This window comes from Heterodontus francisci, chromosome 26, assembly GCF_036365525.1.
Source record: "Heterodontus francisci isolate sHetFra1 chromosome 26, sHetFra1.hap1, whole genome shotgun sequence".
Classification (NCBI taxonomy): domain Eukaryota; kingdom Metazoa; phylum Chordata; class Chondrichthyes; order Heterodontiformes; family Heterodontidae; genus Heterodontus; species Heterodontus francisci.
In genome coordinates this window covers 33,014,158-33,042,044 of record NC_090396.1, presented here as the reverse complement: position 1 = coordinate 33,042,044, position 27,887 = coordinate 33,014,158, and the positions used below count along the sequence as shown (strand labels likewise).

At 41.8% G+C, this 27,887-nt stretch overlaps 1 protein-coding gene across 2 annotated transcripts in view; it reads left to right on the top strand.

The window, feature by feature from the left end:
- Positions 1-27,887, top strand: part of LOC137384248 (ras-related protein Rab-40B) — a 164,334-nt gene that overhangs the window by 93,786 nt on the left and 42,661 nt on the right. For both annotated transcript variants that reach the window (XM_068057989.1, XM_068057988.1), the window contains exons 2-3: positions 1,939-1,999; positions 23,563-23,623. In XM_068057989.1, the coding sequence (XP_067914090.1) occupies positions 1,939-1,999; positions 23,563-23,623 (122 nt within the window). The remainder of the gene's footprint in view (positions 1-1,938; positions 2,000-23,562; positions 23,624-27,887) is intronic.

Genomic DNA, 27,887 nt, shown 5'->3' with positions numbered 1-27,887 from the left:
CTGGATGGTGTCGAGCTTCTTGAGTGTTGTTGGAGCTGCACCCATCCAGGCAAGTGGAGAGTATTCCATCACACTCCTGACTTGTGCCTTGTAGATGGTGGACAGGCTTTGGGGAGTCAGGAGGTGAGTTACTCGCTGCAGGATTCCTAGTCTCTGACCTGCTCTTGTAGCCACGGTATTTATATCGCTATTCCAGTTCAGTTTCTGGTCACTGGTAGCCCCTAGGATGTTGATAGTGGGGGATTCAGCGATGGTAATGCCATTGAATGTCAAGGCGAGATGGTTAGATTCTCTCTTGTTGGAGATGGTCATTGCCTGGCACTTGTGTGGCGCAAATGTTATTTGCCACTTATCAGCCCAAGCCTGGATATTGTCCAGGTCTTGCTGCATTTCTACACGGACTGCTTCAGTATTTGAGGAGTCGCGATTGGTGCTAAACATTGTGCAATCATCAGCGAACATCCCCACTTCTGACCTTATGATTGAAGGAAGGTCATTGATGAAGCAGTTGAAGATGGTTGGGCCCAGGACATGGACTTAGTCTACATGGACTTCAGTAAGGCTTTTGATAAGGTCCCGCATGTGAGATTGGTCTAGAAGGTAAGAGCCCATGGGATCTACGGCAATTTGGCAAATTGGATCCAAAATTAGTGGCAAGAGGCAGAGGGTGATGGTCGAGGGTAGTTTTTGCAATTGGAAGCCTGTGACCAGTGTACCACAAGGATTGGTGCTGGGACCCTTGCTGTTTGTCGTGTACATTAATGATTTAGATGTGAATATAGAAGGTATGACCAGTAAGTTTGCAGATGACATGAAAATTGGGGGTGATATAAATAGTGAGCAAGAAAGCCTGAGATTACAGGACGATATAGATGGGCTGGTAAGATGGGCAGAGCAGTGGCAAAAGGAATTTAATTTTGAGAAGTGTGAGGTGATTCATTTTGGGAAGACTAACCAGGCGAGAGAGTATACAGTGGATGATAGGACCCTCGGAAGTACTGAGGGACCTTGGTGTACTTGTCCATAAATCACTGAAGGCAGCAGCACAGGTAGATAAGATGGTTAGGAAGGCATATGGGATTCTTGCCTTTATTAGCCGAGGCATAGAATAGAAGAGCAGGGAGGTTGTGATGGAGCTGCATAAAATGCTAGTTAGGCCACAGCTGGAGTACTGTGTACAGTTCTGGGCACCACACTATAGGAAGGATGTGATTGCACTGGAGAGGGCGCAGAGGAGATTCACCAGGATGTTGCTTGGGCTGGAGCATTTCAGCTGTGAAGAGACTGTAAGAAATTTCTTTGAAAGTGATTTAATTGAGAATGTTTGTTAGCACAGTGACTCAAATACTCAGCATTACACCAGGTCTAAACTAATTCAACCACAGAAGCTCACATACAGAAGCACTCCTCACTCATCCCTTCTCCCCAAAAAAACTGTGATTTTGAGCAATCACTTTGGCCTCAACACTGACAAGACAGAAAGGAAATCTGAATTCTAACAATCTACATTTATACGACATCCCTCATGTAAAAGAGAATCCAAGGAGGCCTAAAGCAGAGATAGCGCAAGAAGGCTACTAAGGAGGTAAACGCACTCTGGCCTAGGACTCTAGTCCTCTCATGAAAGCTAAGCTTAGTGAAGAAGCTTTGGAGGCTTCTAAAGCATGAAGCTCTTTAATCACTCTGCCTAGGTCTCTATCCCTCAACAGGAAAACAGAGCAGTAATTTTATACATAGCAGTACTCCGCCACCACCTTAGCCCAAAACAACCATGAGATGAATTACTGGTTAGTAATATTGGTTGAAAGACAGTCTGGCTAGTTGTATTTGCAGCAAATAGCTTCTGTTTCTTTATCGATTATGTTGTTAAATGTTGAATAATCAAATCCATTCCAGGTAAAAAGTTCTTCTGATAACACTTGTTTTCTTTCCTGACAGGTATTGATTACAAGACAACAACAATTCTGTTGGATGGACGTCGGGTGAAATTACAACTCTGGTAAGTGCTTTGCAACAGTGCTGGATAGAAGCTAATTCTTATGTTTATCATGTTCAGCATGAGGATTTGTTTTACACACTCTCATTAGGTTTGTACTCAATGTAAGGAAGAGGTTTCCAAACATAGTAGAAGGGGATAATAAAAACAAGAAATGCTGGAAATACTCAGCAGGTCTGGCAGCATCTATGAAGAGAGAAGCAGAGTTAACTTTTCAGGTCAGTGACCCTTCTTCTGAACTAGTAGAAGGGGAGTTGTTTTGGGAAGGAACTTTTTATGGAAGTCAACCAGGTATTCTTCCAGCCCTGGAATCCTGCCACATTGAAAAGACCTAAATCCTGAAAGAATAATCCTCTTCAAGGTGATGGGAGAATTCAGCAGAGTAGAGTTTGAACCACTGCAGGTGGAGCTGTCCATTGCAACTCAGAGGTCATAACAGAAACTACAAAATTTAGAGTTAATGTCAAAAGATTCCACGAGGTCACCACTAGGATAATTCTAAGTCAGTCATGGGAAAGATGCTGATCTAGGTTATGTCCATGCTCATAAAAGCTTTCCAGATAGACCTTGCAAAAGCAAATTCAGTTCCACCTGGCTTCCTGAAAAAAAAAATCAAAAAATTCGCAAGTCCAACTAACTTCACAGGTGGATTTTAACTGTTGAATCCATTCTCTGAAATTGATCTTTCCACACAAAATGACCTTCACCTGTTCTTCTCTGGAAGTGTACTCTGTCCCAGGAATATGGTTAAACTCCAGAAATGAAGACAGACTTTCTTGAATCTCCTGCAGATCTCCAAGAATATAGACGTTAAGTTGCTTTCTCCTAGACTTTTGTCGAAGCTCCAGCACAGCCAGACTAAAGGCCACTGGAACATGATCTGAAAACCCTATTCAGCTAATTGATCAGGAGAAACCCATGGAGATCAGGACTCAAGTCAATCCTACAGTGGATTGGAATAAACCATTGTGGCCAAAGTGGTTGGATTAAATTTACAGTACATATCCACAAAGGTGAATTCCCCACTCATGTAAGAAAGCAGCACCATTCACAGACCGCGTGAGCCAAGCCCTGATGGTTTATCTAATCTGGGATTTAAGACGCTGTCCAAGTCCCCATCCACTGTCGTGTTTGAACAAAGGAGCAAAAATCTCAAAGCATGTTGAGATCAATATGAGAGAATTGCTATCAGCAGCATTGTTATTAGAAAGTCTAATGGGAATGTTCTACAAACAAAACACACACACTCCCCTGCCTCCCTTAAACTCGGATGACTGATGAGAAGCAAAAACAATTGCTACTCAGCCATAATGGAGCTTCTCATTCTTTCAGAAGGATGAGCAACTTACAGGAAGACAATCTTGATGTCTTACTTTTTAAAAGTGTTACGGTCAAGTGAGGAGGGTCGAAGGGCTTCCCTCTTTTCCCTCTCCTTGTTTGACCACAACTGGTTTAATTCTTCTTTAAAGTGGATGTACTGGCCAATTAAGTAGTTGTTTGATTACTTTCTTGCTATGATCATAACAAGAACCAATTGGACAGGTTTTCTTGAGTTTAACAAAGAAAGAGGTTAACTTTATTGTACCGAAATCGAACTAATGAAAATAATAAACTGTACACCAACTTTCACTCTCACACATAGACCAGAGGTTTACACACACACACACACACACACACACACACACACATTGGTTACAGAGTGAGGAAAGGTAGATTGGTTGATTTAGAATCCATAGAAAAAGGGGTATATAGTTTGTGAGGTTTGGTGATTCTGTTGACTTCTAGCTGAATTCAGTGGTCCTGAAGCTTTTAGTTTGAGGAGATAGATGACTGATTCAGTGGGTCTCTTGGAGACAGCGATGTGGATGATTTCCTCCAACGGGTTTTCTAATTGTATCCAGAGTATACAAAGGTGGACAGTCAACAGGCAGGATTTGAAGCTTGCAAGCTAGAATGGAGAGAGATAGAGAGGCCTCCAACCTGGGTTTGTACATGTTAGAGTCCAGATGCTTCTGCTTGCTGCTGCAGAGAAAACACCAGCTTAAAACCACAGATGGGGAGGGGCTTGTCACATGACAGTCACTCAGTGATTCAAGCATAGTCGTTCGCAGTATTCTTTCTTGCTAAAAGAAAAAGGACAAGCAGTTCCCTTGAACTTCCTAGGTCATGGTTCCTGCTGGATGAGCAGACATTTCATCTCCCTCTTCACAGGCCTTGCTATGTAAGACACAGTGTTTCAAATTAGGTGGCCATTTTAAGCTGCTAGCAAAGTCATCTTTTATCCGTTCTTTTTTAAATTTCTTTTTAAAAAAAAAAAATAGATAAATTCAGATCTCCAGTCAGTGGATTCAAGAAAATTATCATTCAACAAAGCAAGTTGGCGTGACAAAAGGTAGCAATTTATGTCAATTGACGAGAGAATTAAAACCCTTTACATTAACAGAAACTAAGAGCGTACGTAATAAGAAAATAATCTGTAACGTCCAGTAAAACCTAAATCTTTTTCTTTGTTCCTGGCATGTGAGCAACACTGACAAAGCAGTCTTTGGTTGCCCTAAGGAGATTAAGAATCAACAGCATAACTAGACTAGTTATAGTTGGCAGATTCCTTTCTCTGAAGGACATAAATGAACTAGTTGGGTTCTTGCAACAATCCAGCAGATTTCAGGGTCATTTTTTCTTCATGCAAACCCACAATTTACCATAGTGGGATTAGAACGCAACTTCAGGATTGCTAGTGCAGTTCCATGAATACAACTCATATATTCTTTGAGCACCCGAGTTCAGAACCTTCAAAAATTAATGGAGATGTCAAACAATAGCAAAAACCTCCAAGACTTACTGATACAACAAGATTTATTTCCAAGTTTATGCCTAAACTTTTACAAACCATTAAAGTAGCATGACGTAAAATAAATCATAAACTTTCTATGCATTAGAAACAAACCTTAATGATACAACTCCCACAATATCACCCCAACAATGAAAAATATTTAGCAATGCATAATCATGTTCTAGGCTTCTTGTCATGTGACTAAAACTTGAATAGACCCACATCCAGCAATATGGAGGAAACTTAATATCATGTATTGTATACACACATATGTGTGCAAGATGAAATAATTTGAAGAAAAACACACCCATGCAAACAATCTCCCACTATTCCATCTAAAAGAAACATCTCAACCATTGTTTCCATCAAATCAAGTCAATGAAATAGAAAGGATTTGCAATAAAACAACACAGTATGCAAGGGACAAAAGGTGACTAGAGAACACTTCAGTCAACCATCATTCGCACCAAAATAATTGCTTAGTCGTAAAGCCACTGAAAATTGTACCTTCTTTTATCCAGCATAATAATGTATAGCCCAATAATATCTCTGAAAAAAAGTGCCCAAAATAGAAGATTAGGAAATCCTATGTATAAAAAAAACACACAGAATCTTGCCCTCCCTTTCACATGAGATGCAGAAGGCAAACATGCTTTGAAAATTAGTACATTATAAATGGGCACCCTGTCTTCCAATGTTTTATAAAAATCAACTTCATTTGTTAAGTCATATTTAAGAAGTCTTCCATAGACTAATACCTGGAATGGGCGGGTTGGCTTATGAGAAAAGGTTGGACAGGCTAGGCTTGTATCTGCTGGAGTTTCGAAGAGTAAGAGGCAACTTGATTGAAACATATAAGATCCTGAGGGGTCTTTACAGGGTGGATGTGGAAAGGATGTTTCCCCTTGTGGGAGAATCTAGAACTAGGCATCACTATTTAAAAATAAGGGGTGGCCCATTTAAGACAGAGATGAGAAATTTTTTCTCAGAAAGTCGTGAGTCTTTGGAACTCTCTTCCTCTTAAAGGCAGTGGAAGCAGAGTCCTTGATTATTTTAAAGGCAGAGGTAGATAGATTTTTGATAAGCTAGGGGGTGAAAGGTTATTGGGGGGTAGGTGGAAATGTGGAGTTGAGGTTACAAGCGGATCAGCCATAATCTTATTGAATATCGGAGCAGGCTTGAGAGGCCAAGTGGCCTATTCTCACTCCTAATTTGTATGTTCTCATGCATGCTGTCTAATATAGGTTGACCATGGTCTTCCCTAAGAAAACGATAATGAATAACATAAACACACCGGTGGAGTATTACATAGACCACTTTCCCCTTAAAAATAATACTGCAGCAAACCACAAGAAGCGATGTGGAACAATACCATTATTAAATGACCTATCAAGCAATTGGATTCTTAACCAGCCCAGTAGCAAGGTTCATTTTTATTTTATCTTTACTTAAAGTCGTTTAGTAGTACAGAACTTGAGAATTGCTGAAAATAGAGACATGTTGTTGAAGCTTTTCACCTTGTACTCATTAGAACAAACTGCAAGAATAACCAATGTAAGGGAAAACAACAACTTGGTACTGCATGAGAAGAGAGTGGCAAGTGAACTCTGATTGGTAGAGACGTTGCCATGGAGAATGCACCAGTTTACTATGACTGACAATTAACTGCCAAGCTTTGTTTGAAATTTAAACCAGACCGCTTGACTCTGATTGGTCAAGGCATTGCCCTGAGGAATGAACCAGCGAATGGCTGTCGCTTACTTTGTTCAGCTGAAACAGGCGTAATGTTTGTACATATTCTTTCTGTCTGCAAAGAACAGGGCACTGTGTATTGATAAATGTAGCTTCCAGTACACGCAAATGCACCACACTGCGAGCCCAACTAACAATCTAAAATTGGTTGTCAGCATAATTCTTAGCACACTGTGGATTATTTAGCAAATGTCGCGGAATCACATCTAATGTTGGACACTATATTTTGAGTTTTGCAAGCACGGGCTGGTTGGGTACGGCCAGTACATTGCCCGTTGCGAACAGCAGAAGGGACAAGTTGTTTGATACAATCCAGCAGGTCTTTGGGACATACGGCCTATATACCTAGCATCTCACTGATATTGAAATTAATGTATCACATTACTCATTTGTGTGATAGGCAGGACGTCTTTTTGGCTTGATGGCAGCATCCTGTTGGTGACAAACACCATACGTGTTGCTACTGCATAGTAGTAGTGTGAAACAGCTAGCTTTACCTGTTGCTCAAATGTTTGGGATACATTGCCCTGCCAGGGTAATTTGAGATAGTCTGGGCACTTTTCAGGGTCGAAAAAGACGGCTTTAGGCCCATTCATAAGTTTGCGCGATATGCAGCGAGAAATGATCTGATCAGGGTAGCCTTCGTCACGCAGGATGTCTTTGATTCGCCCTATTTCAGCATCAAGCTTGCATGGTAAGCAAATGGCTCAAGGCCCTATTTACAAGGTTACCGATGAGGCCAATCTTATAGCGCATGGAACTGTAAGAATCCCAACCCGCGTATTGACCAGTGAAGGTAGGTTTGCGGTGTACCGTGGTAGAGAACATCTTAACAGATTTCTCAACGAGTACGTCAAGGAAAGGGAGCTCATTTGACTGCTCCATTTCAAAGGTGAATTTGAACGCAGGATGGAGCCCATTAAGACATGTAAGGCTGTTTGCAACGGGCAGTGTACTGGCCGTGCCCAACCAGCCCGTACTTGCAAAACTCAAAACACAGTGTCCAGCGTTAGATGTGATTCTGCAATTGGACAACATTTGCTAAGTGTGCTAAGAATTATGCTGATAACCAATTTAAGATTCAGTAAGGCTCGCAGTATGGCGCATTTGCACATACTGGAAGCTACATATATCTTTACTTTCTATTTTGTTTTTCCTATCCTTTAAATGTTATTCCTTGTGATTTTTTTAAAATTTCCTTTACCTGATCTTTCAGCAATGTCACTGCCAGAAAGGAGGGAGCAGTGCACTGAAACAGTGGCATGCCACTGATTGATGATATTTCACGCTGAATTCCCGATGCTGAACTGGAGAAAGCTAGTAGAAACTGAACAGTTTGTTGGAGGCCACAGAGAGAATAGGAAATATACCACCAGGGGAATTTATTTTTTTTTGTTTTTAGAGATACAGCACTGAAACAGGCCCTTCGGCCCACCGAGTCTGTGCCGACCATCAACCACCCATTTATACTAATCCTACATTAATCCCATATTCCCTACCACACCCCCACCATTCTCCTACCACCTACCGACACTAGGGGCAATTTACAATTGCCAATTTACCTATCAACCTGCAAGTCTTTGGCTGTGGGAGGAAATCGGAGCACCCGGCGAAAACCCACGCAGCCACAGGGAGAACTTGCAAACTCCACACAGGCAGTACCCAGAATTGAACCCAGGTCGCTGGAGCTGTGAGGCTGCAGTGCTAAGCACTGCGCCACTGTGCCGCCCTAACCATTGCGTCGCTGTGCCACTGGGAATGTAGTGAAAATTTTTCAAAAATGCAGAGTTGTAGGTAAATGGAACTCTCAACTGGGAATGCTAGTGCTGCAAAAAAGAATAAAATGAGAAAAAACAGCAAAGCTGCCTAGTTGGCAACTGTTGAGCATATTTTAACAGAATGGAACTGATTTTATACAACAGGAAATATCTATCATTTTAGTTTGTTGTCACCCAAACCACTGGATTGAATTCCAGATATGTTGTGCCATTAGTTATCTGTTTTGTAATTTCGATGTTGATTTTAAATTTCACTTTGATTTATTTTTTTATTTTTTTTTATTTAGAGATACAGCACTGAAACAGGCCCTTCGGCCCACCGAGTCTGTGCCGACCAACAGCCACCCATTTATACTAACCCTACAGTAATCCCATATTCCCTACCACCTACCTACACTGGGGGCAATTTACAATGGCCAATTTACCTATCACCTGCAAGTCTTTGGCTGTGGGAGAAAACCGGAGCACCCGGCGAAAACCCACGCGGTCACGGGGAGAACTTGCAAAGTCTGCACAGGCAGTACCCAGAATTGAACCTGGGTCCCTGGAGCTGCGAGGCTGCGGTGCTAACCACTGCGCCACTGTGCCGCCCTTAGTTTAAGGGTTTCGCTGTAATAATATTTAATTTATACGTGCAGGCATAGACTGCATGACCAAACAATTCACTAATCATTAGAAGATCCCCATAAAGCAGAAAGTAGCTGATTCCACATGGAGATCCCCCAAGTTTGCAAACTAAGTTTTAGGGCTCCCATCTATCATGTTTTTTTTTAATGTAACAATATGAAAAAGTGCTTGTCAAGGAATGAAGTTGCTCTTTCTCCTGGTGCTTTATTTTCAGTTCAAGATTAAATTATATGTTTTTGAAAAAAAAAATTGGGTACACAGTCACACTGGTATAGTGCCAAATCACTGCAGCAGCTAAGGCTAATGACAGAAGTTAAAAGTTTGCTTTAAGTGGAATTTGAGAGTTGATGAATGTTAGAACCTTATTTAAGATTTCTGTTTTTTTTGGCAAGTTGAAATAAAAACTAGAAAAAACTAGAACATTCTGGTTTGTTACAAGCTTGGCAACCATAATGGATTTAGAGGGAGGGTTCTCTTGGAACACATTTAGATATTGTATCTTCTATTTCTAATACAGCATCTCAGTTCCTCTATATTGTCATAATTTTAGTAAATTGTGTGCTGATACATAGTATTTCACACAGTTAATTTTTTAGTGGAACTGTATTGTTTGCATTGTACCTCATTGCTAATTTATTCATAGTTCCTTCAGACAACTGTTCTGACCAAGGCAGGAGAAATGCACTGTTAGTTCAGTCTCACCTCTCCTTGGGTCACAGCATATCAATAAATTTTTCCCACCTACCGAAGAATAGCCAATTAGACTCTATTTGTCCCACAGAATAAAGCACACCAACCAGGTTTCTTCAAACAACAACAACATTAGCTATTTATTAGAAGAAAAAAGTCTTAACCATTAATGTGATAAATCTGTATATAGATTCATAGAATTATACAGCACAGAAACAGGCCCTTTGGCTCACCGAGTCTGCGTCAGTCATCAAGGCTATCTATTCTAGTCCCATTTTCCAGCACTTGGCCCGTAGCCTTGTATGCTATGGCGTTTCAAGTGCTCATCTAAATACTTCTTAAATGTTGTGAGGGTTCCTGCCTCTACCACCTCTTCAGGCAGTGTGTTCCAGATTCCAACCACTCTCTGGGTGAAAAATGTTTTCCTCATTTCCCTCGAAACCTCCTGCCCCTTACCTTAAATCTTCCTATGTACCCTTTCTATGCCCCTCATAATTTTGTATACCTCATTCAGGACCCCCCCCCCTCAGTCTTCTCTGCTCTAAGGAAAACAACTGTAGCCTATCCAGTCTCGCTTCATAGCTGAAATGCTCCAGCCCAAGCAACATCTTGGTGAATCTCCTCTGCACCCTCTCCAGTGCAACCACATCCTTCCCATAGTGTGGTGACCAGAACTGTACACGGTACTCCAGCTGTGGTCTAACTAGCGTTTTATACAGTTCCATCACAACCTCCCTGCTCTTCTATTCTATGCCTCGGCTAATAAAGGCAAGAATCCCATATGCCTTCCTAACCACCTTACTACCTGTGCTGCTGCCTTCAGTGATCTATGGACAAGTACACCAAGGTCCCTCTGACCCTCTGTACTTCCTAGAGTCCTACCATCCATTGTATATTCCCTTGCCTTGTTAGAAGGAAGGATTGTGGTTGACAGCTGTTTCTTATGAATAAGAGGAATAATAAAATAATTCAGTTTGTCACGTTCTGGTAGGAAATTCTTCTGTTGGGTGAGGTGTCCCACAGTCGAATAGTCGTATGCCACTCGACGTCTCTCCGAGAGAGAGAGAGAGAGAGATGAAAAGAATCCGTTCACATATAGTTATCTCATTATCGTTTAAGACTTAGTTATTAATAAAAACTTCATTTTGTTGTTGGTTGAAGAAACCTGGTTTGGTGTGCTTTATCCTGGGGGACAAATAGTGTTTAATTCGGCTATTTTCTGGTAGGCTGGAAACTTTACTAATATGCGATGACTTATGGAGTAGTGGGACTGAATTAACAGTATATTACTCCCTTAGTCTTAACAAATGCAAAGGTCTAATGTTTTTGCCTCCTTTTAAACTTTTTCTCTTATTCTGTATATACTCTCTTTCATTCTATCACTCAGCAGAATAGAGTAGTGCTATTATATAGGTTATGAAGCAAGTGGCATGAAGAATATTGCAGAATCAGGTGTGAAGCATGTGGTAAGGGAAAATTTATGTATTTCCAAATATCTCATTAGTCCACAGTAACTACATAAGCATTAAGCTATTCTGATCATGTAGTTCTAATAATAACAATTACATGTTGCTACTTCACTCCCCCTTATCACTGGTGCCACCTAAACTCATGCACACCTCCGGACTTAATTTTGCCATACTCTTCTCGCCATTCTATCCTCTGAAAACAACATCTCCTCCAGGGCTCCGCTATGCTCATCCTATCCCACACACAGTTGCACTCACCTATCACCCCATCCTTGCTGATCTTCATTTACTCCTCATCTACTAACAAACCAATCTCAAAATCCTCAGCTTTATCTTCAGATTGCCAAGCAGTCTCTCCTCTCTCGAACTTGGTGATGCTCCCAACCTTTGTAATTTTCTCCAGCCCTACAAATTAACCTTTACCCTCCAATTTTCTAATTCTGATGTATTACACATTACTGTCTCTTTTCACTTAACCATCTGTTGCCCACACTGTGGAACTCTTTAAATCCCTTTGTTTATCTATATTTGTCCTCCCCTTAAATCTGCTATAAAATCTACCTTTCCAATAGCACCTTCAGCCACCTCACCTAGTCTTTTCCAACTCCTGCATAGATCTGACCTTCAACTGTAAAGCCCCTTGAGGCATCTTGCTCCGTTAAAGCCATTACATTAACGTGTTTTTGCTGTAGTAAAAACAGCAAGAATAATAATAGTATGTGAAACCTGAACAAACAATCACTCATTGACAGTCCCAAATAATTCACATAAAAATTACAAGCTGCAGCTTGAAAGCACAGGCACTCCCAAATTACAAACTATGGACAGCCTTCAATGCACCAAAATAAAAGCAAAATACTGCAGATGATGGAAATCTGAAATAAAACAAAAATTGCTCGACATGCTGAGCAGGTCTGGCAGCATCTGTGGAGAGAGAAGCAGAGTTAACGTTTCAAGTCAGTGACTTTTCATCAGAACCCTGAAACGTTAACTCTGCTTCTCTCTCCACAGATGCTGCCAGACCTGCTGAGTATTTCCAGCATTTTTAGTTTTTACTTCAATGCACCAAGTTGGTTTAGAATTTAAAATACAGGACACAGCCTGGCATGACTCTTCAAAATATTCCAAGTATCTAATCTGTATGTGATTCTGAAGCTCGTGATTCATTTTTATTCCTGGTTTTGAATCCTCCTTTCAGCTGCTGTCTTTGCTGGTCTGCACTCGCGTGACTGCGAGTGATTTTGGAAGACATGCATGTGCACCATCTCAGAAGATGCGCAAAGGATGGGTTAACTACAAGAAGGACACCCTACCTCTTTTTTTAGCCCCCATCTACTGTTTCTCCCCACCCCTCTCTTTCCTCCCCTTCCCACCTCTCAGCTAATCCAGTACAGTTCAGAATTGAATCTGGGTCTTTTTGGTTCAGTACCACATCAAGTGATATGTTTATTCACTAAACCATTGGGAGTAGGAATACTTCACATTATTATTGCCTTTAAAAATGTGGCACTGAATTAACACCATGGAAGTGCAGCTATGTGGGAATTCTGTCTTGCACAAGGATGCATCCCTAACTCCATGACAGTGTTCCATGTTGTGGATCATTTTATAGTTTTGGCAGCTTCCCTGGTCTTCACCTGGAATTCTCCCTGTGAGCAGCAGGATTTGGCTATCTGCTGATGAAAGGTCACTGATCTGAAACATTAACTCTGCTTCTTTCTCCACAGATGCTGCTAGACCTGCTGAATAGTTCCAGCATTTTTTTGTTACTTCAGATTTCCAGCATCTGCAGTATTTTGCTTTTAATTTGGTTATCTGCTACAATACTGTGGCTAGCGAATTGGGAACAAAATGTAGGGTTTGTTTGTGACATGTTTGGCATTGGCTTTCAAATCCTTTAATTTTTAAACTGCTCTCTCCTTTTCACCAACACCCGCCACTGTCTCCCAAACACTGCAACGCACATGGCAATGTTGGACACCAGGAAAGCACTGTGGTTTCTTGCACCAAATATTACTCAGGCACAAGCGATAGAAAATATGTTGTGTGACATATTTTCTATTGTTTAAGTCTATTTCTAATTGGCTTGTATGCCCAACATTATTTCCAGTGGAACATGACAAAAGTTGCAAGTGAGAGCCGCAAGGCAACAGAGGGATTCCTGAAGAATTTGTCAAGTCACTACACTTGAATTACACCGGCTGTCCAACGTAACTTGAGCAGAATATTAAAACAAGATTTATATTATTTATCCATGATTATGTTCTGTATTCCACTTCATATAAACACTCGCTGACTGCTACAATAATCAGATAATCCTCTACAAACGAGATAATTAGTGAAGTTGTGACACCTCTATCTAATTATAACCAGGGAGAGAATCCTTCTCTGGGACCAGGTAGTGCAATATGAGCCTGCTAGCAGAAGTCAAATGCTGTGCCCTTGATTTCCTGTCATCTTAAGCAATGAATGGCTTAAGAGGAGCAGTTTTTCTGAATGCATTTTAATTCTGAATTCATTTCTATTTCTCAGTGAAGGGAATAGTAGATATTTTTCTGTTCCTGAGACAAATTACACATCTAGACACAGTTAATACAAGAAAATCAGGAGGGAGTGCACTTTAGTTAAATAGACAAAAAAAATAATCAAACAGGCTCCATTAAGGGCATACAATCCTCCTTGCACTATTTTCCTGCAGTCATAATGTGCAGGCAATTCAATAGCCCCAAAACAGGAAAATTTGTCTGCATTTCAAAATGGATTTTACTTTTGGTGCCATGCTTTATAACATGGGTAGGCGGTGGCGTAGTGGTATTATCACTAGTAACCCAGACACCCAGGGTATTGATCTGGAGACATGGGTTCGAATCCCACCACAACAGAAGGTGGAATTTGAATGTAATTAATAAATCTGGAATTAAAAGCTAGTGCAATGATGGCCATGAAACCATTGTCGATTGTTGTAAAAACCCATCTGGTTCACTAATGTCCTTTTAGGGAAGGAAATCTGCTGTCCTTACCTGGTGTGGCCGACATGTGACTCCAGACCCACAGCAATGTGGTTAACTCTTACATGCCCTCTGAAATGGCCTCGCAAGCCACTCAGTTGTACCTAACCGCTATGAAGGCAATATAAAGGAATGAAACCGGACGGACCACCCAGCATCGACCTAGGCACCAGAAACGACAATGGCAAACCCAGCCCTGTCGACCCTGCAAAGTCCTCCTTACTAACATCTTGGGGCTTGTGCCAAAGTTGGGAGAGCTGTCCCACAGACTAGATAATCAACAGCCTGACATTGTCCTCATCAATCTGCCTGCTGCAGATGCTTCTGTCCATGACTGTATTGGTAGGAGTGTCCACCGCACAGTCCTTGTGGAGACCAAGTCCCGCCTTCACATTGAGGATACCGTCCATCGTGTTATGTGACACTATCACCGTGCTAAATGATTTCGAACAGTTCGAGAAATCCAAAACTGGGCATCCATGAGGTACTGTGGGCCATCCGCAGCAGCAGAATTATACTCAACCACAATCTGTAACCTCATGGCCCGGCATATCCCCCACTCTACCATTACCATCAAGCCAGGAGACCAACCCTGGTTCAATGAAGTGCAGGAAAGCATGCCAGGAGCAGCACCAGGCTTACCTCAAAATGAAGTGTCAACCTGGTGAAGCTACAACCCAGGACTACTTGCATGCCAAACTGCATAGCAGCATGCGAAAGACAGAGCTAAGCAATCCCATAACCAACGGATCAGATCTAAGCTCTGCTGTCCTGCCACGTCCAGCCGTGAATGGTGGTGGACAATTAAACAACTAACTGGAGGAGGTGGCTCCACAAATATCCCCATCCTCAATGATGGGGGAGCCCAGCACATCAGTGCGAAAGATAAGGCTGAAGCATTTGCAACAATCTTCAGCCAGAAGTGCCGAGTTGATCATCCATCTCGGCCCCCTCCTGAAGTCACCAGCATTACAGATGCCAGACTTCAGCCAATTCGATTCACTCCACGTGATATCAAGAAACGACTGAAGGCACTGAATACTGCAAAGCCTGACAATATTCCAGCAATAGTACTGAAGACCTGAGCTCCAGAACATGCTGCACCACTAGCCAAGCTGTACCAGTATAGCTACAACACTGGCATCTACCCGGCAATGTGGAAAATTGCCCAGGTATGTCCTGTACGCAAAAAGCAGGACAATTCCAACCCGGCCAATTACCGCCCCATCAGTCTACTCTCAATCATCAGTAAAGTGATGGAAGGTGTCATCAACAGTGCCATCAAGCAGCAATTGCTTAGCAATAACCTACTCCGTGAAGCTGAGTTTGGGTTCTGCCAGGGCCACTCAGCTCCTGACCTCATTACAGCCTTGGTTCAAACATGGACAAAAGAGCTGAATGCAAGAGCTGAGGTGAGAGTGACTGCCCTTGACATCAAGGCAGCATTTGACCGAGTATGGCATCAAGGAGCCCTAGCAAAACTGGAGTCAATGGGAATCAGGGGGAAAACTCTCCGCTGGTTGGAGTCATACCTCGCGCAAAGGAAAATGGCTGTGCTTGTTGGAGGTCAATCATCTGAGCTCCAGGACATCACTGCAGGAGTTCCTCAGGGTAGTGTCCTAGGCCCAACCATCTTCAGCTGCTTCATCAATGACCTTCCTTCAATCATAAGGTCAGAAGTGGGGATGTTCGCTGATGATTGCACAATGTTCCGCACCATTCGCGACTCCTCAAATACTGAAGCAGTCTGTGTAGAAATGCAGCCAGACTTGGGCTGATAAGTGGCAAGTAACATTTGTGCCACATAAGTGCCAGGCTATGACCATCTCCAACAAGAGAGAATCTAACCATCTCCCCATGACATTCAATAGCATTCCCATCGCTGAATCCCCCACTATGTTTTTTTGGAGTTCTACAGTATACTCCTCATGGTTCACAATGCTTCCAAGTTTTGTATCACCTGCAAACTTTGCAATTGTGTCCTGTACGCCAAGGCCTAGGTCATTAATATATATCAGGAAAGGCAAGGGTCCCAACACTGACCCCTTGGGAACTCCACTACAAACCTTCCTCCAGTCTGAAAAACATCCATTAACCACCACTCTTTGTTCCCTGTCACTCAGCCAATTCCATATCCATGTTGCTACTGTCCCGTTTATTCCATGAGCTATAACTTTGTTCACAGGTCTGTTGTGCGGCACTGCTTCAAACGCCTTTTGGAAATCCATGTACACCACATCAACTGCATTGCCCTCATCAACCCTCTCTGTGACCTCTTCAAAAAACTCCAGCAAGTTGGTTTAACATGATTTTCCCTTAAGAAATCCATGCTGGCTTTCTTTAATTACCCCGCATTTGTCCATGTGACTATTAATTTTGTCCCAAAATATTCTTTCTAGAAGTTTTCCCACCACCGATGTTAAACTGACTGGCCTGTAGCTGGGTTTATCTTTACACCCTTTTTTTGAACAAGGGTGTAACGTTTGCAATTCTTCAGTCCTCTGGCACCGCCGAATCTAAGGAAGACTGAAAAATTATGGCCAGTGCCTCCGCAATTTCCACTCTCATTTCCCTCAGTATCCTTGGATGCATCTCATCCGATCCTGGTGCCTTATCCACTTTTAAGTACAGACAGTCTATCCGATACCTCTTCATCAATTTTAAACTCTTCTAGTGTCTGAATTGCCGCCTCCTTTTACCATTGCCTGGGTTGCATCTTCTTCCTTAATAAGGACAGATGCAAAGTATTCATTTACTCAATGTGCAAGTCCCCTTTTTGGTCCTTAATTGGCCTCACTCCTCCTCTTACCACCTTTTTACTATTTATATGTCAATAGAAAACTTTGGGATTCCTTTTTATGTTAACTGCCAGTCTCTTTTCATGTTCTCTCTCTGCTTCTCTTATTTGCTTTTTCAATTCCCCACTGATCCTTCTAAATTCAGCCTGGTTCTCGATAGTATTTTCGACCTGGCATCTGTCGTAAGCACACTTTTTCTTCTTTATCTTAATCTCGACCTCTTTTGTCATCCAGGGAGCTTTTGAGGGGACATATCTTGACTGTGCCCGAACTATCTCTTCTTTGGTGGTAGCCCATTATTCAGCTACCATTTTCCTTGCCAACCTTTGACTCCAATTTATTCGTCCCAGATCTGTTCTTACTCCATTGAAGTTGGCTTTCTGCCAGATAATTATTCTTACTCTGGATTGTTCTTTGTCCTAACTAATTAAAAATCTGTCTATCTCCTCCTTAAATTTACTCAATGTCCCGGCATCCACCGCACTCTGGGGTAGTGAATTCCACTGACTCGCGACCCTTTGAGAGAAGTAATTTCTCCTCATCTCTGTTTTAAATCTGCCAGCCCTTAACCTAAAACTAAGCCTAAACCTTTTATGATACAATGATCACTGTCCCATAAATGTTCTACTGACACTTGATCCACTTGGCCCACCTCATTCCCAAGAACCAGGTCTAGCAGTGCCTCCTTTCTCATTGGACTAGAAACATACTGCTGTAGAAAATTTTCCTGAACTCTTGCCCCTCACTGCCCTTTACACTACTACTATCCCAGTCGATGTTTGGAAAATTGAAGTCCCCCATTCTAACGACCCTGTAATTTTTGCACCTCGCTGTAATTTTCTTGCAAATTTGTTCCTCTACATCCTTCCCACTAGTTGGTGGCCTATAGCCAATACCAAGCTGTATAACTGAACCTTTTTTGCTCCTTAGCTTTAGCCAAATAGATCCATTCAACAGTTTCAGCTGATGCAATGTGCACGGTTGTGATGCCACCAGGAATGGGTTTCTCAGGGCAAGAGTTCAATATCTGGGCGATGGTCTGACTTCAATGGCCACAATCACAATTTGAGCTGGTCCTCATGTTCCACATAACATAAGAACTAGGAGCAGGAGTAGGCAATTCAGCCCCTCGAGCCTGCTCCACCATTTAATAAGATCATGGCTGATCTCATCTCAGCCTCAACTCCACTTTCCTGCCCGTTCTCCATAACCCTTCAACTCTTTGCTAATTAAAAATCTGTCTATCTCCTCAAGTTTACTCAATGTCCCGGCATCAACCGCACTCTGGGGGTAGTGAATTCCATAGACTCACAACCCTTTGAGAGAAGTAATTTCTCCTCATCTCTGTTTTAAATCTGCTACCCCTTATCCTAAAACTATGACCTCTCGTTGTAGATTGCCCCACAAGAGGAAACATCCTCTTTACGTCAACTTTGTCAATCACCTTAATCATCTTCTATACCTCAATTAGATCTCCTCTCATTCTTCTAAACTCCAGGAAGAAAAAGCCTAAACTGCTCAATCTCTCTTCATAAGACAAACCCCTCATCTCTGGAATCAATCTAGTGAACCTCCTCTGAACTGCCGCAATGCAACTACATCCCTCCTCAAGTAAGGGGACCAAAACTTTACGCATTACTCCAGGTGCGGTCTCACTAATGCCTTGTACAGTTGTAGCAACACTTCCCTACTTTTATACTCTATTCCTTTAGCAATAAATGCCAAAATTCCATTTGCCTTCCTTATTACCTGCTGCACCTGCATGCAAGTTTTCTGCGATTCATGCACGAGGACATCCAGATCCCTCTGCACCGAAGCACTCTGAAGTTTCTCTCCATTTATATAATTTGCCTTTCTATTCTTCTGACCAAAATGGATAACCTCACACTTGTGGAGCAAGTGGCCACATCTTCCCTGGCCCATCCTCAAGCAGTTGAGGGTTGTCCAGATTTTCCGTGGGAGGTTGAAACCTGGGACTTCACCACTCAGGTCAGTTACCAGGTTGCGGTTGGTGATGTTAGAAGTTAACCGAGAGGTGCACCATCAGGAGGTGGGGCTGTCGTCTGTTTGTAGGGTGTGGACTGTGTTCCAGTAGGGGTTACGAGATTTCAGGAGAGTGTGTGGGGTTTTTTTTTTTGAGGTCTTGTATCAATGGGAGTGCTTCGCTGGCTGGCAGCCGATGGTATTCTTTGAGGGGAACATTTTCCCTGCGGATATCAGGAGGTTCATTGTGTGCTAGCACAGGAAGTCACTCGAGCTGTGTTGGTCTCGACGTTCCAGAAATAATCCTCATGACTTCCCAGAGGTGGATATCTATCATGTTTGTGTGGCGGCTCCTGAGCTAGTGGTGTTTTGGTTCTGCTGCCCCAGGTGGTACCCACCAATTTCTTATGAGGTTCACTCTCTTCGTGACCTTAGCTCTGGTGTTCTGGAGGTGTTGAAGATAGGTCAATGTACAGTCAAGAGTGATGCCAAGGTATTTTGGTGTTGGGTTTTAGGTGAGTGTTCGGCTGCAGAACTGGACATGAAGTTTTTCCCTGGCCTTTGAGTTGTTCAGTCTTGCCTGCATATGGTTGGAGTCTCCATTTTCTGAAGTAGGTTTCTGGAGAACATAGATCTCCTGTGAGTGTTTTCTCAATGACTTGAAGTTCTTTAGCTTGGAAACCAAGGCCAAGTTGACAGCATATATGAAGAGCCATGACTTTGTGAGAGGGAGGGAATAAAGGCCTGCTCGGGTCTGCAATTTAAACCCGACCTGAGTCTGACATGACCACATCTGACCCGGCCCGAGTCCTTTGATTTTTTTTTCCCGCACCCGACCCGACCTGACCACCGGAATGAAGTTGATTATATTAAAGAGGTTGTGCTCTACCTTGGATGAAATTGCTCACTGCAGACTCGTGGAGTCTGGATGCACGTTTCTCACCTTGACGTCCTGGCTGTCATTGTGTCCGACCTGACCCGAGCCCGAAAGCCAGACCCGGAAGAGTGACCCGACCCGAACCCGACACATTTCGTTGGACCCAGTCGTGTTCGGGTCGGGTAGTCATGCTCTCAGAGGGAGGGAGGCAGGTTACTGGTATAGATATGCTGATAACACCCTCTCCACCTCTACTACCTCTCTCAACCCCCTCCACTATCTGAAGGTGACAAGCAATGTTGGATTACGGGAGAGGGAGCTGCATAAAAACCTAGAGGAAATATGATATTGGGTGTTGTAGAGATGGAGGAGATTCAAGGGATAGGAAGTGGTGAGGTCACGAAGCGATTTAAATACAGGGGTGATGTTGAGGGACTGGGGGTCAATAAGCGTTAACAAGGACAGGAGTGATAGGTGAGTGAGAACTGGTACGCACTGCAGAGTTTTAGCAAGTTTTTAAGCAGGGGTAAAGATGGGCAATGTTATCGTAGTGAAATATTCAGTGTGTGTGTGTGAGAGAGAGAGAGAGGGGGCAGTGTGTGTGTGAGAGAGAGAGAGAGAGGGGGCAGTGTGTGTGTGAGAGAGAGAGAGAGAGGGGGCAGTGTGTGTGTGAGAGAGAGAGAGAGAGGGGGCAGTGTGTGTGTGAGAGAGAGAGAGAGAGGGGGCAGTGTGTGTGTGAGAGAGAGAGGGGGCAGTGTGTGTGTGTGTGAGAGAGAGAGGGGGCAGTGTGTGTGTGTGTGAGAGAGAGAGGGGGCAGTGTGTGTGTGTGTGAGAGAGAGAGAGAGGGGGCAGTGTGTGCGTGTGAGAGAGAGAGAGGGGGCAGTGTGTGCGTGTGAGAGAGAGAGAGGGGGCAGTGTGTGCGTGTGAGAGGGAGAGAGGGGGCAGTGTGTGTGAGAGGGAGCGGACAGTGCAGTGTGTGAGAGAGGGAGAGGGGGGCAGTGTGTGTGTGTGTGAGGGAGAGGGGGGCAGTGTGTGAGGGGGAGGGGGGCTGTGTGTGTGTGTGAGGGAGAGGGGGGCTGAGTGTGTGTGTGTGTGTGTGAGGGAGAGGGGGGCTGTGTGTGTGTGTGTGTGTGAGGGAGAGGGGGGCAGTGTGTGTGTGAGGGAGAGGGGGGCAGTGTGTGAGGGAGAGGGGGGCAGTGTGTGAGGGAGAGGGGGGCAGTGTGAGAGGGAGAGGAGGGCAGTGAAAGAGAGAGAGGGAGAGAGCAGTGAGAGGGCAAAGAGAGAGGTGGCAGAGAGAGGGAGAGGGCAGAGAGGGAGGGAGAGGGCAGTGACAGAGAGAAAGTGTGAGAGCGAGAGGGCAATGTGAGAGAGAGCAAGAGAGAGGGTGGTCACAGAGGGAGGGGACTGGGTGGGGTGCACAGAGAGAGTGAGAGAGAGGGGGGAGACACACTGAGAAAGCAATCAAGATCACTCCTGACAGATGGACATCTATCTGGAATACTCTGCATCACTATAACAAGTGTGCAGACAGACATTGAATACCTGTACAAGCAGAAAAAATGCCAGGTATCTTACTAAATTAGTGTCCAACATAGTGATGAGAAAGTACATCAATATACTATTCGTCTCATTTAAAGGTTCTTCACAAAAATGCATATTTATTGTTGTTCTGATTAATATTAAGATAAATCTTTAATGCCTTTATCTTTGTATTTTGTAAAGTGGCCCTCCATGTGAAAATGTTGGACACCCCTGACCCCTGCTCCAAGCCTTTCACCTTGTGCTTTAAAATAACCTAGCAGCTAGGTTAATTTGAAACACAAGTTTAAAGGCTTGTGTTATGTAAACTCATTTTAAAATGGCAAAAGTCACTTCGGGAATGTCATGATTTCTATGCTATGGCACTCATAACTTTCACTTGGGTCACAATCTCAGTGACATATTGCTGGATGTGGCTGGACTTTTACTTCTATATAAATGTTGCAATTCTGCTGCTATCCATTTGTAATCACATTGTCCCAGAACTTGTGTTGAGGGGAAAAAAGGCAACAAAATCCAAGGAATCTTCAGAGGTCAGCACTGTAACTTCCTCATGAATACCAGAATATGGTATAATGGGGCTGAGTGATGTTGGCAAAAACAGGATGCTGCTGCCCTATATACTATGGTCAGTAAATACAATGTTTCGGATAGCTTTAATAAACCTTAATCTATAATGAAATGTCTGCGATTACTTAACAAAATCTATGCTGCATTTGCAGTTTTAGAAACTGTCTGGGAAGACATAGTAAAAATTTATGATGTTTCAATGACCATGTGAGAAACAGTCACTAACTTTTTTTTCCTGCAAATTGGATTAAAGGACAAGTTTTACAAGTATGCCAAAGATCAGTAATGAGCGCAGATAACCTGAGTGGTGAATGCCATTTGAAAGTTGTCTATATTATATAATTACTTAACGTTAAAATGCACCTTTGCTGACAGGTAAGAGATTTGGCTTGGACATAAATTGGTTAGTCTGGAGTGCAATCTTACAATTAGTGACTAAGTATTTTGTAACTGAATAATACATGCAGTAATCACTCAACTTTTAGTAGAGAAGTTTTCTGTTAATAATTATCTTGTCAGAGCTTAATCAGAATTGACAGTGATAGACTGAGATTTCGACGGAAGTGAATTTAAGAGAATCACTTTATTGGAGGAACTGAAGGGCTCTCTTTATTTCTAAATGTGTTTGTCTAATTTTTTCACTAACTTTGTTGAGTAAATGACATTTTGTCCATGAGAGATTCTGTTGTTCCTGTATTTTCAAATTCAGGATCTCGTTTAACAGCCTGTCAAGATGAATAAACTAGTCTTGGCTATCTACCGTTAATCTCTCTGTCCCTTCCTGGCCCTCTCTGCTTTTCTGTTTTACATGACTCTTCTGAAATGCTAATTGCTCTATCCTATAAAATTCTCCTGATTTGGAAATCACTGCCCTTTTGTTTGCTTCCCTGTCTTCAGACACATATTAGAAACAGGTGGAGAAGTTGCACAAACATTGACCATCATGGGTTAAATTGTCTTATGATGATAGCGTTGTGAAAAGTGGTCCGTCTTCCTATTTTTGATGTTTCTACTGCCTGATCTTAATAACCACCATAACAATCCTCTCCTTGAGTTTCTTGGTTTATTGGGTGAATTTGCACTCCTAACACAGTGTGAATCCACAGAGGTCATCTGATAAGGTCCATCGACCACCCCGTGACATGGTATAGCTAGCTCTATTCTGTCAACAAAAGTAAGTCGCTTTGGCGTTGCATACTATTTTGCTTGCTAGCTAGCTAATACAGCTGTGCTGCTCTCCTGTGATGTTTATATGCATATCTACTTTACTTGTAGGGAGAAATGTTTTTTAAATCAGACTGTATTTTGATGTCATTAGATTGGCTATATACTTTATATGCAGATTAATTACTCTATGTCCATGGCTGAGTTAATAATTTTGTCAGATATCCATGATGCAACATGTCTGTGTCTATCCCTGTGTTAAAATGATTTCTAAGCTCCAAAGAGATTCTGAGCAAGATGCTGCAGAAGTCTTTCCATTTTGTATTCCCTGTATTATACTTGCAAGTCTGTCCTTGTACAATCTGTGCATATAATTCTGTTTCTTTTTCTGATTATAGCAATGTTCTTTTTTTCTGTTTAGGTTTTTTTTTCCAAACTGTAGAATATTTCACGTTTTACTGTTTCATTTTATCTTCAGGGATACATCTGGACAGGGCAGATTCTGCACCATTTTCCGTTCCTACTCTCGAGGAGCCCAGGTAAAAAAAAAAGACTATACTAAACTAAAATATGCATTATTTAACATGTTTTCACAAGCCGGTCATGAAGGTAGTCCTTTTATCTACTGAAAGAATGTACTTCTAGACATCTACAAGCATTGCATAAATAATTAATTTTGAACTCTGAAGTAGAAGAACAGATAGTAATTTCTAAGAAATAAACCAATTCACATAAGGTGGTTAGGCCCTTCCTGTGACGAGTAATTACTCTATGCAAATCTGCTGTCAATGCACTCCGAATAAAATGTTTACTTTTTTAAGAAAGGCTTGTTTTTTAAATTTTGGGCTGGGTGTGTCATAATTTATGTGACACTCTTGGGTTTGGCATACGAATCTGGAATGTCCTGTATGTGTTTACTGTGCATGGATCGCTCTTCCTATTAAATGAAGAGCAATATAGATTCACAGAAATTAGTCCTTCGTGGCTTTGGCTTATCAATAAGTAATAGCCTATTATTGCCAGCTGAGCTTGAACATAGTGCAATGATGTAAATTTCAATTAAAATGGGAGAATACAGGTTCATTTTGTCACCATTTCTTCAGTGAGCTATAAGGTTTACGGTGTAGTTGCTACATACAAAGCAATATCAGTCTGCAATAATTGGTTCATTGAAGATTTCATGCAGCTATTCATGAAGTAACTTCATTAAATGTAACCTGACAATAGTCCAATAGAAAACACAGATGTTTGTTTGAAAAAAAAAATTGCTATCTTGATCTTGTTTCTTTTCAGAAGGAATATATTTTTGTTATAGTATTCGTTAGCTACATTTGTGGCTCCTCTGTTCCCTATTACTTAGTTTGCAATTTATAAATCAAATACTGATTTCTTAGTGGTATACAGCACTGCCACAGGTAATAGAGTTGTTTCAGTGTCTCATGAGGTCAGCTTGCACACATGTACTGATGACACGCAGCTCTAATTCACCAGCACTTCCCATGACCCTTCACTGCTGTCAGATAGCTTGTTGGAGTCATGTATTAGAGTCACAGCTTCCTCAAGCTCCATTCTGGAAGCACTGAAGACATTAGCTTAAGCCCCTGTCACAAACTCCACCCATTTCTCACTAACTGTGTGAGTACTACATTGTTGGAGTGCTGTCTTTTGGATGAGGTGTTAAACCGAGACTCCAAATCCTTGTCCAGTTGAGTGTAAAGGATCCCATGGGACTATTAAAAGGTGAGTAGGGGAGTACTTGAGGCCAAAATTATTCCCAATTCTGACCACCTGACTGTACCCTTGATTTTCATCAATCCACCATTGCAACCATGCCTTCAGCTGCCCAGGCCACAAGCTCTGGAATTCTCTCCCTAAAGCTGTCTGCCTGTCTCCTCTCACCTTTTTAAGTTGCTACTTTAAAACCTACCTCATTGACCAAGCTTTTGGTCACCTGCCATAATATCTTTTCATATGGCTCATGGCTAAGGGTCAAACTTTTTCTTATGACTCATGTGAAGCACCTCCTGATGTTTTTACTACATTTAAAGTTGCTATATAAATGCAATTTTTTGTTTTATTGCTGTATTGATTTTTTTGTTTATGACTCCAGATTTTGGATGTTTGGTCGCCTCATGTCCAACTTCACTACTGTTCAATATATTCATAAATGTGTTTTATGCGATCTATTCTGGTCACTACACAATAACTCAGGCATGTTCTCAATTTTTCATCCTTGGTAGCTGGGATTGGGATGGGTGGAAAGAGAAAGTATTTAATGTTAAAATGGAACCTAATATAGATAGCAGAGAGGTTTTGTTAAAGACTTAGAATCAGGTCATGATGTATGCAGTGTGAATTCTTTTTTTATTTATGGTTTCTCCCACATAGACTTCTCAATTTCTTTTTATAATTGCCTGGTTTAACTCCAGAGGAAAGTCTGAGATGCCCTAGTTAGGGCTGTCTTATTTAATTTAGGCTAATAGTGTGTGAAGTGCTGAAAACTTTAGATATTTGTGTACTCAATTACTAACTTAAATTGCTAAAGATTACATTATATTTTTAGAGTTGATACGGTATTTTGTCAGATTGCGCAAGTGCTGTTTTAAAGTACTAAATATTGTACTCTGGTGCAAACATTCTGTTCTTCCAGACTAAAGATGGCAATAGTGGTCGAGAAGATATCAGCCTTAGCTCAATGGTAGCATGCTTGCCTTTGATTCAGAAAGCTATGGGTTCAAGTCTCACTCTAGAGGAAATGTTGCACTGTCAGAAATGCTATCATTTGGATGAAATGTTAAACCAAGGTCCTATCTTCCCTTGCAGGTAGATGTAAACGATCCCATGACACTTTTTGAATAAGAGCATGGGAGTAATCCTGGTGTTCAGGCCAATATTTATCCCTCAAACAACATTGCTAAAATAGATTATCTGGTCATTTGTCTCATTGCTTTGCGTGGGATCTTGTGCATAAATTGTCTGCCATGTTTCCCTTCATTGCATTTACGCTATAATTTTTTAAAAAAACATTGTATTGGCTGTAAAACGCTTTGTGATGTCCTGAGTTTGTGAAAGATACTACATAAATGCAAATTACTTCCTTACTCTTCTGCCCCCAACCAAGGGACCCCTTCAGTCTCCTGAGCACATTTTTAAAACTTATACAGGTTTAAATATTTAGAGACTGCAAGTGCTGTGCTCTCACCCAGGATGTTTACACTCTAACCCTTGGGACAGGAGGTCTGCGTGTGCGCATAGTCATTTGGTAGTACAGAACTTGAGTATTGCTGAGAAAAGAGACATGCTGTTGAAGCTTTTCATCTTGCACTCATCAGGACTGACGCAAGAATGCCAAATTTCAAAGGGAGCAACGATTTATACGACATGAGAAAAGGGTGCTAATTGTTTGGAAAGTTGACTCTGATTGATCAAGACGTTGCCATGGAAGATACACCAGGGAACTATTGTCCCCTATGCTTTTGTTTATTTCAAAAAAGGTGCAATGCCTGGATATGTTCCTTTTTGCCTGCAGAGGACAGGTTCCTGCGTATGAATATAGTAGCTTCTAGCAAGCGTGAGTGAGCCACGTTGCTCACAAAGCTTCAACAGCATGTCTCAATACACACACACACATACGCACACATGTAGAACTGTGTCCTGAACATGAGAATTTCAGTTGGATCGAGACAGTAATTGGTTTCAGATTTATAGCTGCAGTATAAGTTAATCAAGTTGAGCACACAGACCAGTTTATAGTGTGCACTATTATACTACACAAAACTGTCAACAATGCAGCAATAATTGGCACCTCTCTTGGAGGGAGAAGGATATGAGTAAAATAGTTGTCACACAGATGCAGTAAGGAGTATTATTTTGAGTTTGGAGTTAAGATGCATTATGGTCACTGCAGACAGACAACCTACACACTGTGGAAAAAAAAATAGGAACAAATATTTCATATATTACCTTCCTGGCCCTGATGTGCAGAAAGTCACCAAACAAAATTAGCCATTTTTGTAAGTGATCTTGCAAATTGAAACTGAATTTTAACCTGAACTTAAAGGGCTGAAACCTTTAGATGCTCGTGCATTGAACTACTAACCTAAATCGCTAAACATCAGATTAAATTTGCACAACGTTGAAACATTATTTCATCTGATAGAATAAGTTATATTTCAAAGTAGCTGATATTATAATCTAGTTGTCGCAAACGTCCCATGATCCAAGCTAAAGATGCCTATTTTGGTGGAGATGCTGCATATTCCCGTGGATTTGTAACAATGAGTTTGATTGTAATTTATTTACTCATCCTTAAATCAAGTTGTCACAAAATATGTGAATTTTGTACTTTTTTTGTGGTAGTGGCTGTCTTACACAAACATAGTTTAGCTTTCATTCACTGATTATGTGATAAATTGGATAGAATACTTTTTTAGAAGGATGAAAAGCCATGTAACAAAGTGAAAATATTGATATTGTCTCATGAGAACCCAGGAATTTAAACTCATTTCCAAAATAGTTTGTGGTATAAACTGAAATTAATATATATGGGTAGATGAAGAGCGCTTTGTCACACTGGCAGGCTTATTGATTTAAAGTTTATGAATCAAATCATGGCCCCCAGATATTAACATAAGGGAGATGTAGCAGCTATATTTTTATTGTTCAAGTCTTGGGTAAATTGAATGTCTGTTGACGGAAATTGTGATTAATAGCATTATTCATGTGTGCAGTGATTACACACTGCCTGGTCTGATGTTGATGGTTTCAACCAAGAATTTTCAGAGAGTCAGGTAATGACACCAA